The 15,060-nt window shown below is 43.9% G+C and overlaps 1 protein-coding gene across 1 annotated transcript in view; it reads left to right on the forward strand.

The window, feature by feature from the left end:
• LOC126273347 (uncharacterized) overlaps window positions 1-12,806 on the forward strand; it is a 68,409-nt gene extending 55,603 nt beyond the window's left edge. The window contains exons 3-4 of the mRNA XM_049976894.1: window positions 8,298-8,477; window positions 12,649-12,806. Of these exons, the coding sequence (XP_049832851.1) occupies window positions 8,298-8,477; window positions 12,649-12,779 (311 nt within the window). The 3' untranslated portion in view covers window positions 12,780-12,806. The remainder of the gene's footprint in view (window positions 1-8,297; window positions 8,478-12,648) is intronic.
• Window positions 12,807-15,060: the final 2,254 nt, after the last annotated feature.

Below are 15,060 nucleotides of genomic sequence, written 5' to 3' on the forward strand. Positions count from 1 at the left end.
TCATCGATCAGTTGAAGTATATCTTCTGTTACCCATGGTTTCTTCGCAGTTACCTTCTTTGTACTTAAGTTTTCCTTCCCAACTTCCTTGATGGCCCTTTTTGGAGATGTCCATTCATCTTCAATTGTACTGCCTACTGATCTATTCCTGATTGCTGTATCTACAGCCTCAGAGAACTTCAAGCATATCTCGTCATTCCTTAGTACTCCTGTATCCCACTTCTTTGCATATTAATTATTCCTGTCCAATGTCTTAAACTTCAGCCTACTCTTCATCACTATTATATTGTGAGCTGAGTCTACATCTAATCGTGGGTACGCCTTACAATTCAGTATCCGATTTCGGAATCTCTGTCTGCCCATGATGTAATCTAACTGAAATCTTCCCGTATCACCCGTATCCAAGTATACCTCCTCCTCTTGTGATTCTTGAACAGGGTATTCGCTATTACTAGCTGAAACCTGTTACAGAACTCAACTAGTCTTTCTGCTCTGTCATTCCTTGTCCCAAACCCATATTCTCCTGTAACCTTTTGATCTACTTCTTCCCCTACACGTGCATTCCAGTCCTCCAAGACTATAATATTTTCATCCCCCTTTACATACTGTATTACCCTTTCAATATCCTCACACACTTCCTCTATCTCTTCATCTTCAGCTTGCGACGTAGGCATGTATACCTGAACTATCGTTGTCGGTATTTGTTTGCTGTCGATTCTGATAAGAACGACCCTGTCACTGAACCGTTCACAGAAATACGCTCTCTTCCCTACCTTCCTATTCATAACAAATTCTACTCCTGTTACACCATTTCCCTTCACTTCACTGACTCCTGCTATATCTAGACTGAGCCTTTGCATTTCCCTTTTCAGATTTTCTAGTTTCCCTACCACGTTCAAGCTTCTGACATTCCACGCCCCGTCTCGTAGAACGTTATCCTTCCATTGATTATTCATTCTTTTTCACATGGTAGCCTCCCCCTTGGAAGTCCCCTCTCGGAGATGCGAATGGGGGACTATTCCGGAATCTTTTGAGAATAGAGAGATCATCATAACACTTCTTCAATTACAGGCCACATGTTCTGTGGATACACGTTAAGTGTCTTTAATGTAGTGTTTTCCTTGCCTTCTGCATCCTCAGGCCGTTGATCATGGCTGATTCTTCCGCCTTGAGGGGCAGTGTCCCACCCCTAGGACAAGAGAGTGCCCTGAACCTCTGTCCGCTCCTCCACTCTCTTTGACAAGGCCGTTGACAGAGTGAGGGTGACTTCTTATGCCGGAAGCCTTCGGCCGCCAATGCTGATTATTAATCAAAATTTAAGCAGCGTCGGGATTCGAACCCTGGCCCGAAGACGTTTCGGTTATGAATCAAAGACGCTACCAGTTTTTTTTTTTTTTTTTTTTTTTTTTTTTTTTTTTTTTTTTTTTTTTTGCATCTGCTCGGGCGGACGTCGTAAGACATCCGTTTAAGTTCGTTGTTGATCGATTAGCTCAGGTTTTTTTTTTATTACTGAGGGCTGCTAACCCTCTGACCGAACACGCTGAGCTACCGTGCCGGCAACCCGTAGGCCCACTATGCGAACAATAAAAGCTGAAACTTCCTGGCAGATTAAAACTGTGTGCCCGACCGAGACTCGAACTCGGGACCTTTGCCTTTCGCGGGCAAGTGCTCTACCAACTGAGCTACCGAAGCACGACTCACTCCCCGTCCTCACAGCTTTACTTCTGCCAGTATCTCGTCTCCTACCTTCCAAACTTTACAGAAGCTCTCCTGCGAAACTTGCAGAACTAGCACTCCTGAAAGAAAGGATATTGCGGAGACATGGCTTAGCCACAGCCTGGGGGATGTTTCCAGAATGAGATTTTCACTCTATCTCATTCTGGAATGAAAGCTGACCTGCGGCTCAAACGAAGTTTGCGACCGAGTTCAAGCTGAAGACAACTGGTCCAAGTGTGCTAACATTCAAAAATTTGATCAGTAAGTTTGAGAGAACGGGTAGTGTTCTTGATGTCAGTGTTGGCAATGTCGCTCGCCCAAAAAGGGTGAGAAAGCATGAAACCATGGAGAAGACATTGTGTTTCAAACCAGCGCCAGGAAATCGATCATAAGAACTGCAAAACAGATGGAAATCAACCGCGAGACACTGTGACAAACTGTTGTTGAAGATCTGCATCTCTTCCCATACAAAATTCATTAAGCCCCAAGGACATGGAACAGTGGTTGTGTTTCACCGACACTATTGTCCACAGAATTGAGGAACAGTACTTTTACGTGAATATGGTTTGGTTTAGCGACGAAGCCCACTTTCATTTGGATCGATTCGTCAATAAGCAAAATTGGCGATTTTGGGGGACTGAGATTCTACATTTCACGATCGAAGTCTCTTCAGCCTCAACGGGTGACTGTGTGGTGTGCAACGTCCAGTCACGGAATAATCGGTGCGATATTCCTTGATGGCACGGTGACTAGCGAACGCTACGTGAAGCTTTTGGGAGATGATTTCATCCCCATTATCCAATGTGACCATGATTTCGACAAGACGTGGTTCATGCAAGACCAGCTCGACCCCATCGGAGAAGAAGAGTGTTTGATGTGCTGGAGGAGCACCACATTCTGGCTCTGGGGTACCCAGAGGCCACTGGCATGGGCCTCGATGGGCCGCTATATTATCCAGATCTGAACACATGCGACTCCTTTTTGTGGGCCTACATTAAGGTATAGAGCAATAACACTAAAACCACAGGCACATAGACACAGGCAACAGAGCATGCACAATGTCGGCACTATTACAGTGTATATCCACCTTTCGCAGCAATGCAGGCTGCTATTCTCCCATGGAGACGATCGTAGAGATGCTGCATGTAGTCCTGTGGAACAGCTTGCCATGCCATTTCCACCTGGCGCCTCAGTTGGACCAGCGTTCGTGCTGGACGTGCAGACCGCGTGAGACGACGCTTCATCCAGTCCCAAACATGCTCAATGGGGGACAGATCCGGAGATCTTGCTGGCCAGGGTAGTTGACTTACACCTTCTAGAGCACGTTGGGTGGCACGGGATACATGCGGACGTGCATTGTCCTGTTGGAACAGCAAGTTCCCTTGCCGGTCTAGGAATGGTAGAACGATGGGTTCGATGACGGTTTGGATGTACCGTGCACTATTCAGTGTCCCCTCGACGATCACCAGAGGTGTACGGCCAGTGTAGGAGATCGCTCCCCACACCATGATGCCGGGTGTTGGCCCTGTGTGCCTCGGTCGTATGCAGTCCTGATTGTGGCGCTCACCTGCACGGCGCCAAACACGCATACGACCATCATTGGCACCAAGGCAGAAGCGACTCTCATCGCTGAAGACGACACGTCTCCATTCGTCCCTCCATTCACGCCTGTCGCGACACCACTGGAGGCGGGCTGCACGATGTTGGGGCGTGAGCGGAAGACGGCCTAACGGTGTGCGGGACCGTAGCCCAGCTTCATGGAGACGGTTGCGAATGGTCCTCGCCGATACCCCAGGAGCAACAGTGTCCCTAATTTGCTGGGAAGTGGCGGTGCGGTCCCCTACGGCACTGCGTAGGATCCTACGGTCTTGGCGTGCATCCGTGCGTCGCTGCGGTACGGTCCCAGGTCGACGGGCACGTGCACCTTCCGCCGACCACTGGCGACAACATCGATGAACTGTGAAGACCTCACGCCCCACGTGTTGAGCAATTCGGCGGCACGTCCACCTGGCCTCCCGCATGCCCACTATACGCCCTCGCACAAAGTCCGTCAACTGCACATACGGTTCACGTCCACGCTGTCGCGGCATGCTACCAGTGTTAAAGACTGCGATGGAGCTCCGTATGCCACGGCAAACTGGCTGACACTGACGGCGGCGGTGCACAAATGCTGCGCAGCTAGCGCCATTCGACGGCCAACACCGCGGTTCCTGGTGTGTCCGCTGTGCCGTGCGTGTGATCATTGCTTGTACAGCCCTCTCGCAGTGTCCGGAGCAAGTATGGTGGGTCTGACACACCGGTGTCAATGTGTTCTTTTTTCCATTTCCAGGAGTGTATATGGTCGCAAGACAACCCGCGCTGGACGGCCACGTGGCACTACCGAGAGAGACGACCATCGTGTTCGGTGTATGGATCTGGGGCATCGTATTGCATCTGCAGCTGCAATTTGAGCAGCAGTTGCTACCACAGTGACACAGTAGACAGTTACAAATCGGTTACTTCAAGGACAGCTCCGAGCCAGTTGCCCTGTAGTGCGCATTCCACTGATCCCAAACCACCGTCATTTGTGACTTCAATGGTGTCAAGCGAGAGGGTAGAGGTTGAGGCGTAGCGCCGTATAACGATCCTGCCTTGGAGACGGTTGAGTGGGAGATGTGTCTTAGAGCAGGATAGTGACAGATGGTGACGCGAGACTGGATGCGCAAGTAGTTTAAGTATCATCCGATAGAGGACAATATTGGATAGGGGAACTGTGTTTTTAGTTTCGATTGTGCCCACTAGAGTGCACTAAAGTAATAGAATGTTTGCATAAACTGTTCTAGTGTTTCCATAAAGTTTTATTATGTCTTTTTGTGTACGTAAAATGTTATAAATGTGTTTTAGCAGTATGAATGATGCGTGAGTGTGGTTTAAGGTTAATATGAAGATAATTGTTTAACGAGTTATGTAGTAGGACTTAGTATGGGAACATTTCGAAGAAGTATGGATATGGACAAAGGGGATTTTTGTAGAATAGATTTGTAAAGTAAGTTCATAGTAAATTGAAAGTTAATTCAGGTATAAACAACAATTGTAAATAACTTTATGCATAAGTAAAACTTCAGCATATTAGATAATTACGTCGGTAAAAAGTGCAGTCGTTAGGTTTACCATTTTGCGATTGGTTATTGATGAAAAGCGCGGCTTGACGCGGGAGAATGTTGTTTTGCTATTGCCTGTTGACTAAACTGACCAATGGTAAAGCAATGTTCTTCGCGCGCCTTTCTCTGCTGGTAGGAAAGACTTAAGAGTCTTCTAGGGAAGGGTCGCAGCCTAGCCATGAAACAGTTCGGACGTGTGTAGTAGTAGTTCCGATGGAAGTGAGAAGTTGGCGGATCTAGCAGTGTTTCATTCATTAAAAGTGTTGTAAAGTGACGGCATAATAATTCCGATGGGTGTGTAGAAATTTCGGAATTTTTAAGTGAATTTTGTGACGAGAAAATACATATATACCGCGTGGCGTATTGAGCAGATCGGTGGCTAAAAACTGTGACAGACTTAATATTTGGCGAGCATTATCAATCAAAACCAATCAGTATTTTTGTAGCTATTACGTGTAACACTATAAACTTGCTAACGTGAGTGAAAGGGATTGTGAGTGACTGTGTTAAGGCTAGCACGGGCTTGACAGTGATACTTGTTCACCTAAGTTTCAGAATATATTAATTGAGAACAAAATTTCCAACCTATCATTTCGTGTGAAAACTTTCTCCCGAAACGTAGATTAGGGACTTTAATTGCAACCTGGTTCACGTCGAAGTACAGTAGGTTTCGTTCGGCTTTCCTATTGATGGTCTGCTGAGACAATGCTCACAGGTAGGTGTAGGTAGTCGTAAAAGGACGGAAAGAACCGAGAAGCTGCAAGGTCTGTTGTGCTTCCTGACGATATCTGGTTCTGCCTCGGTGCCAGTAATGGTCGTGAATTGGTTAGGAGGAGGTCAGTTGAGCGCTGCAGCCAACCTGTCTGCTTGCTGGACGCACTGAAAACTACACTTGGAGTTATGGCCTGGAGCACTCTAGTGGTTATCCCTCGCACCTTCATTGCAAATTTGTACGTCTGTCTGGTGATTCAACCTGCTGTGCTGCCGTTCATGAACGACATCCCAGGTGTTTTCTAACAGTATAACGCTCGACCACATACTGCTGTTGTAACCCAACGTGCTCTACAGAGTGTCGATATGTTACCTTGGCCTCCTCGGTCACCAGATCTGTCTTCAGTCGAGCACACGTGAGACATCATCGAACGGCTACTTCAGCGTCCTCCATAAACAGCATTAACTGTCCTTTTATTGACCGACCAAGTACCACAGACATGGAACTGTATCCCACAAACTGAAATCCCGCACATCTACAACACATTGCATGCACGTTCAACATTCTGCTGATTACACCGGTTATTAATGTATATAATTTCACATTTTCAATGTGTTTTTTTTTTTCATCAGTCTGCTGACTAGTTTGATGCGGCCCGCCACGAATTCCTTTCCTGTACCAACCTCTTCATCTCAGAGTAGCACTTGCAACCTACGTCCTCAATTATTTTCTTGACGTATTCCAATCTCTGTCTTCCTCTACAGTTTTTGCCCTCTACAGCTCCCTCTAGTACCATGGAAGTCATTCCCTCATGTCTTAGCAGATGTCCTATCATCCTGTCCCTTCTCCTTATCAGTGCTTTCCACATATTCATTTCCTCTCCGATTCTGCGTAGAACCTCCTCATTCCTTACCGTATCAGTCCACCTAATTTTCAACATTCGTCTATAGCACCACATCCCAAATGCTTCGATTTTCTTCTGTTCCGGTTTTCCCACAGTCCATGTTTCACTACCATACAATGCTGTACTCCAGACGTACATCCTCAGAAATATCTTCCTCAAATTAAGGCCGGTATTTGATATTAGTAGACTTCTCTTGGCCAGAAATGCCTTTTTTGCCATAGCGAGTCTGCTTTTGATGTCTTCCTTGCTCCGTCCGTCATTGGTTATTTTACTGCCTAGGTAGCAGAATTCCTTAACTTCATTGACTTCGTGACCATCAATCCTGATGTTAAGTTTCTCGCTGTTCTCATTTCTACTACATCTCATTACCTTCGTCTTTCCCCGATTTACTCTCAAACCATACTGTATACTCACGCTTACATTAACCTGTGATCTTGCAACGTTGCCAGCCCGTGTGGCCGTGCGGTTCTAGGGGCTTCGGTCTGGAACCATGTGACCGCTACGGTCGCAGGTTCGAAGCCTGCCTAGGGCATGGATGTGTGTGATGTCCTTGGGTTAGTTATGTGTAAGTAGTTCTAAGTTCTAGGTGACTGATGACCTCAGATGTTAAGTCCCATAGTGCTCAGAACCATTTGAAGCCATTTGCAACGTTAATCACCTATTTGTGTTACCTAGGAAGATGTATTCCCGAAATTTAATTTGTCTGAATTAAATATTTTCTAGTATTGCGATTTTTTCCGGCGATGTATTACCGCGTCATATAATGCAATGTTTTATTCAGTTCTGACTTTTTCTACAAATTCCTTAAGTGATTATAAAGCTTTGAATATATACTGGGTGATCAGAAAGTCAGTATAAATTTGAAAACTTAATAAACCACGGAATAATGTAGATAGAGAGGTAAAAATTGACACACATGCTTGTAATGACATGGGGTTTTATTAGAACCAAAACAAAGCACCCCATATTGCTAGACGCATGAAAGATCTCTTGCGCGCGTCGTTTGGTGATGGTCGTGTGATCAGCCGCCACTTTCGTCATGCTTGGCCTCCCAAGTCCCCAGACCTCAGTCCGTGCGATTATTGGCTTTGGGGTTACCTGAAGTCGCAAGTGTATCGTGATCGACCGACCTCGCTAGGGATGCTGAAAGACAACATCCGACGCCAATGCCTCACCATAACTCCGGACATGCTTTACAGTGCTGTTGACAACATTATTCTTCGACTACAGCTATTGTTGAGGAATAATGGTGGTCATATTGAGAATTTCCTGTAAAGAACATCATCTTTGCTTTGTCTTACTTTGTTATGCTAATTACTGCTATTCTGATCAGATGAAGCGCCATCTGTCGGACATATTTTGAACTTTTGTATTTTTTTGGTTCTAATAAAACCCCATGTCATTCCAAGCATGTGTGTCAGTTTGTACCTCTTTATCTACATTATTCCGTGATTTTCAAATTTATACTGACTTTTTGATCACCCGACACTTGGATTTGACTTACTTATTGTGTGATCACTTGTCCATAAAAATTGGCTCCTGTGTGAGTAATGATCGTTATTGCCACAAGGCATATTACTAATTGCTATAAACGTTTAAATTCAGTCAAATGCAATGGTTTTCAAAAACAAATTGTTCACTTTAGGACTGCCGGCCGTATTATTCGACGAGAAATTGGACTACCTCTTCATAATTAATCCTTGTAATTACGTATGTGTGTAATCGTGCGGTATGCCTGTAAGATGATGGTGCCTTTACGCAGACAGACTAGTCAGGCAAGATGAGGTCGGGAGCCGTACCATGTGTGGACACCATACGTGTTGCAGGCGTGCCGCTGAGCTGCTACCTGTACCGTGCGTGGGCGCCACGGCACCCTCGCACCACCGGGCCCGACAACGGCTGCGTCACGCTGGACTCCAGCGGCCGCTGGAGAACCACGCGCTGCGCCCAGCGGCACGCCTTCCTCTGCGAGCTCTTGCCTCCTGAACGCCGTTCTCCAGGCTCCGGTGATGGTTGCGATATAACTTCATAATCGATTATTTATTATCGATTAGCGATGCAAAGTCGATCGTAATATCCGACAACAAACCCTTTGAACCTAACCAAAATTTATATCAAGTGAATTCCATTTTTTGTAGACATAAGACTTATTTATGACAGTAAAAGAATATTACCGACTGCTTGCGGATTTTATACATATCATACAATTATTCTGAAATTGCATTTTAGGATTATTGTAAGAAATCTATATTTTGAAACTTGAAACCAATTAAATACATTACTCCATATTTTGCTAACATGCATTGACGATCAATACCAAGTTATAACAACCAAAATTATGGGATTCCTATGTCAAATATAGTTTGTGATAGCATTCTCAGGTTACCGAAAACTGAGTTTTCCTGCAATGATCGTTCTAATTGCCGTTAAAGTACAGGATTTTTGTCTAGTGAACTAACACGTTATAACTTAGTAAAATATTTACAAAATTCCATGCTTTTCCAAATTATTTCGCAATATTGTTGTTGTTGTTGTCTTCAGTCCTGAGACTGGTTTGATGCAGCTCTCCATGCTACTCTATGCTGAGCAAGCTTCTTCATCTCCCAGTACTTACTGCAACCTACATCCTTCTGTATCTGCTTAGTGTATTCATCTCTTGATCTCCCTCTACGATTTTTACCCTCCACGCTGCCCTCCAATGCTAAATTTGTGATCCCTTGATGCCTCAGAACATTTCCTACCAACCGGTCCCTTCTTCTTGTCAAGATATGCCACAAACTCCTCCCCAATTATATTCAAAACCTCCTCATTACTTATGTTATCTACCAATCTAATCTTCAGCATGCTTCTGTAGCACCACATTTCAAAAGCTTCTATTCTCTTCTCGTCTAAACTATTTATCATCCATACAAATACTTTCAGAAACGATATCCTTGCACTTAAATCTATACTCGATGTTAACAAATTTCTCTTTTTCAGAAACGCTTTCCTTGCCATTGCCAGTCTACATTTTATATCCTCTCTACTTCGACCATCATCAGTTATTTTGCTCCCCAAATAGCAAAACTCCTTTACCACTTCAAGTGTCTCATTTCCTAATCTAATTCCCTCAGCATCACCCAAATTAATTCGATTACATTCCATTATTCTCGTTTTGCTTTTGTTGGTGTTCATCTTATAGCCTCCTTTCAAGGCACTGTCCATTCCGTTCAATTGCTCTTCCAAGTCCTTTGCCATCTCTGACAGAATTACAATGTCATCGGCGAACCTCAAAGTTTTTATCTCTTCTCCATGGATTTTAATACCTACTCAGAATTTTTCTTTTGTTTCGTTTACTGCTTGCTCAATATATAGATTGAATAACATCGGGGAGAGGCTACAACCCTGTCTCACTCCCTTTCCAACCACTGCTTCCCGTTCATGCCCCTCGACTCTTATAACTGCCATCTGGTTTCTGTACAAAGTGTAAATAGTCTTTCGCTCCCTGTATTTTACCCCTGCCATCTTCAGAATTTGAAAGAGAGTATTCCAGTCAACATCGTCAAAGCTTTCCCTAATTTCGCAATATATTGAAAAAATATTTGTATGTTTCAATATAAAGGTTTTTGGCCATGAAAATTAGTTATCCTACAGATTTTACTTTACATTAGTTGTGACAAATGCGACACGGTTCGAATGTTTTTCCAAGTGTAATTTGCGTAATATGTCATGGATATTTAGTTTTTACTAAAAAGTAAGGTAATAGTATGTTCTAAACACACTCTTTACTTTTTTCGTAAAAAATTCAGTATTTTGTAAAAGCTAAACAAATATTGTCCTTTACCTGATTAGCATATTTTTAATACAACTAGGTAATGAACTCGCGAAAGTCAGGATATCTCCAAAGTTATGTATCATCCATAAAATTTATATAGAAACTGCAGATTCATTAATTACCAGAATTGCTTAATTATCCTTTAACCTCAGTTGCTTCATATCTTTCAGGCTAAGTGAAAATAAAGTTTTACTGCCATTCCTTAAGTGTGGACTACTTTGGACGATTTAGTGAACAGTTACAGTATCGGTTCTCACCTTTGTCAGCTAATAGATTAAAGAGTGCCGCATTAGGGAGCTGTGCGAGTCTCTGTAACGAGTCGCATCTTAACCTGGAAAGCAACACTACTGAATACACGAGAAGGATCAGTAATGGGTTCTGTTTCATTTTTGTTGTTGTTGTTGTGCAACTCTTCCGCAAACTGCTGCAAATTTCAGTGTTTGGCCATCCACATGTGTCAGCAGGCGAACCATTCAATGAAAAATCTTCGATGTGGGCTTTCGGAGCCAAAATCTCACTCGTGTAACCGTGATTACTGCATGACACAAAGCATTACGCGTCATTTGGGCCCGTCTCCATTGACATTTGACTACCGATGACTGGAAACATGTTGACTGGTCGGACGAGTCTCGTTTCAAATTGTATCGATCGGATGGACGTGTGCGGGTATGGAGAAAACCTCAAGACTCCATGGACCCTGCATGTTAGCAGGGGACTGTTCAAGCTGGTGGAGGCTCTGTAATGGTGTGGGGCGTGTACAGCTGGAGTGATACGGGACCCCTTATACGTCTAGATACGGCTCTGACGGGAGACATACACATAAGAATCCTGTCTGATCACCTGCATCCATTTATTTCCATTGTGCATTACAACTGACTTGGGCAATTCCAGCAGGACAATGCGACACGCCACACGTCCAGAATTGCTGCAGAGTGGCTCCAGGAGCACTCCTCTGAGTTTAAACACTTCCGCTGGCCACCACACTCCCCAGACATGAACATTACTGAGCGTATCTTGGATGCCTTGCAACCTGCTGTTAAAGACATCTCCATCCACTCATGCGGATTTATGGCCAGCCCTGCCGGATCCATGGTGTCAGCTCCCTCCAGCACTGCTTCAGACATTAGTCGAGCCCAGGCCACCTCATGTTGGGGCACTTCTACGTGCCTGCTGGTGCCCTAAACGATATTAGACAGGTGTACCAGTTTCTTTGGCTCTTCAGTGTAGAAGGCAGATAGGAATCTTAGGATAGTCGTAGAAAACAACATGCTGATATACAATAAAGAGCTCCTTTGAGGCACCGACAAGTTTGCTTTAGGTAGCTTTTCGGGATTCATGGCCATCGTCCAATACAGTGGCCGCCGCAGCAGAGCTGCCGGACAACACAATGACGCAGTTAAAAAAAAAATCTGTAACCGGCTTGGGCGTGTGTAGGTCGCAATTTACTCGGTAAGTGTTAGTGTTAATAAGTAGAAGGAAGTCACCCTTCTGACATGCGTAATTTTATGATCACAAATTTAGGCAATCACTGTCGTCAGATCGGTTTGCTAATAATGTAGTAACCCACCTATTGGTTCCTTGTCTTGAATCTCTGCCACCCTTAATTACATGTAACTGTTTCATGTTCCTGCAATGATTTGTCAGTGAATAGGATGTTATTAAACATGTTCTTGTTGTACTTCAGCGCAACTACTGCACTCGTTTTTGCGGGGATTGACAATACACAAAAGAATATTTATACGCATCTCGCCTGGTCACAAAATTAAATTACAAAGTCACTATTCCACCACTTTCTGGAATCTGAAGGGCCATAATTTAGCGTTAATAAAAACAAATCCTTGCGTAACAAATCATAGTTTACAGTCTTCATTGGGCATCTACATACCGATACAGATTAATTATCGAAGGGCCTTGGCGGTTTAACGCAAATTAGAATATATCCTTCCCCGCTGTTGGTCTGTGGTTGTGGTAACGCAGATAAAACAAATAAACATAAAAAATTTTCGATGGTGTCGAGGCACAGTCACACGATATTATTTGAAAGGGTAAACCGCTATTTGACTGTATTGCTACATTCATCTTCTGTACTACCAATATTTCGACTTTGATCCCACTCTCAAGTATAATGCTGAAAGATATCATGTCTGTCATGTCAGTCCAAAGTGCGTAAACTTGACAACAGACACAACAATGATCTAACAACTTTTAGCATCGTTCTTGATAGTGGAATAAAAGGCAAAATCTCGATAGTACCGAAGTATAGTAATGCACAGTCAAATGGCAACGTTCCTTAAAAAAATGATTTAAACATATTGGATTAAGATCTCACAAGTACAGTATTAATACCTGTTTTTTCTTTGTAGGTGCTGTAAAAGGTGACCTGACAGCGGGAGGAATCACTTCTGAGGACGTAACAGTTCTGGATTACTGCAGTAAAAATGACTCAATGTTGAGAAATAAGCAGCCAGATTTATGGGCCAGAGAGCTAAAATAAACATAAGTATTCAATAAAGACGATCCAGTTTCATCTTTGTTCCCATATTCATTTCCAAAACAGTTAAAATACTATCCTTCCTAAGATGTGTTCAATTTCTACGATCAACATTTTCAGTCAACTGAAGAAATTGCCTTTAAGATACACGTTCCTGCTGAAAACTGAGATACAATAGTTTTTGATTGTCGCTTGAATCTCTTTTTCTTTTCATTGATTTACCAGACGAATAAACCGACTGCTGTGATGCTGCATTGTTATCTAGCAGTGCTATGAATTGTCACAGACAGGGACCTTGAAATTCCAATGTTACACCGCAGCGTAATTCTTTCCTGGTCTACAATTGATCAAACTTAAAAGCAAAATGTAGTTTGACCTCCAGCGGTAACCATAACACTGAGTAAACACAGATGTCAACTGTCTATGTATCGTCAGCTCATTCCTAAAAAATCTAAGTAACGTCAGCATATGCTACATGTTTCAAGAGTCTGTTGTGGCAATGTGTGTAAACGATATAACAATCGATAGTATACACAATGGTTCAAAGAAGTCATTTCAGTTCATGAGAACAATCTGAGAAACTAACAGAAGGAAAAAAAAAACATTTGCACTTCAAGTTACGCCCTTCACATTAAGTTGGGGCTGCGCCAAGTGGTCAAATAAGGGCTGGCGTATTCCAACTCTCGCTGTCAACTTTCTCAGTTCTTGAAACGCAGATTTCTCGATTGACCTGAGACTAATGCTGTGTGTGAAGCCCAACTCTTCTAAGTGATGTGCTACAGTTCAAAATCATGAAGAGGGACCATATTTAACGTTTCCATTCTCCAGACAGTAACACGTTGGGGAGACGTTAGTGTTGATTTGTAAATACTGTCGCAATCTCCTGTAGTATATCATTACACGAAACTTATATAACTTCCTGTTTCCTTTTACTTGTTTTATTGTGATTCTGACTACTAATGTTGCGATGACTGAGGTTGTTAGGCTGCCTGGTGCAAGTCTTTCTACAGTGATGGGAAAAAAAATCGCAACACCAAGGAGCTTTGCGACATACACCAAAGTTAATAAGCCTGTTTATACATCTGAAAGACGACGTCTATTTAAACTTCGGGCGAGTGGCATAAGTGCGACGCTAGCAGTCCCATTGTGAAGACGCAAATCAGATCTACTTTAAATACACGCTGTACTGGTCACGAGCATTAGTTACCTTTAAAATTGAAGGTAGTGAGTTGATGTTAGTCAAGAATGTCTTTAAGGAGACAAAGACGCCAAAATCAACACCTCATTGAGATTAAACGAGGTCGTGTAATAGGGCTACAAGAAGCTGGACGTTCCTTCTGCAATACTGCGCCGGCTGCAGTGGCCAAGCGGTTCTAGGCGCTACAGTCTGGAACCACGCGACCGCTACGGTCGCAATTTCGAATCCTGCCTCGAGCATGGATGTGTGTGATGTCCTTAGGTTAGTTAGGTTTAAGTAGTTCTAAGTTCTAGGGGACTGATGGCACGAGAATGTATGGTCGCAAGAAAACCTGGCCTTCGGACGGCCACATGGCACAACCGAGAGGTTAAGACCATCGTGATCGGCATATGGCTCTGGCGCATCGTACTGCACTTGAAGCAGCAATTTCAGGAGCGGTTGGCACCGCTGTGACACAACGTATGGCTACAAACTAATAGTTCAAGCACAGCTCCGAGCCAGTCGCCTGTTAGCGTGCCTTCCTCTGACCCCAAGCCACAGCCATTTGCGGCTTCAGTCGTGTCAAGCGGGATTTCTTTGGAGGTAAGATGGAGGTCTGCCTCAGTACCAATGATGGTCGTGTGCTGATTAGGAGGAGGCTAGCTAGAGACCTGCAACCAACCTGTCTGCGTGATAGACACAATGGACGTTTGGTCTGGGATGGATTTCATATGACAGTAGGAGCAGCCTCGTGGCAATCCCACCCATCCTGATTGCAAAACTATATGAGTATCTGATGATTCGACGTGTAGTGCTGCCACTGATGAAGAGCTTTCCAGGGGGTATTTTCCAACAGGATAACGCTTGCCTGTATACCGCAGCTGTAACTTACAATGCTGTACAGAGTGTCGACTTGTTGCCTTTACCCGCTCGTTAGCCAGATCTGTCTCCAGTCGACCGCATATGGGACATCATCGGACGGCAGTTCCAGCATAATCCACAAAGAGCATTAACAGTTCCTCTATTGACCGACCAAAGGCTGAAGGCATGGAACTCCATCCTATAAACTGACTTCCGCCACCTGTACAATATAATGCATGGACGTTT

This window comes from Schistocerca gregaria, chromosome 5, assembly GCF_023897955.1.
Source record: "Schistocerca gregaria isolate iqSchGreg1 chromosome 5, iqSchGreg1.2, whole genome shotgun sequence".
In the NCBI taxonomy this organism is placed as follows: Eukaryota; Metazoa; Arthropoda; class Insecta; order Orthoptera; family Acrididae; genus Schistocerca; species Schistocerca gregaria.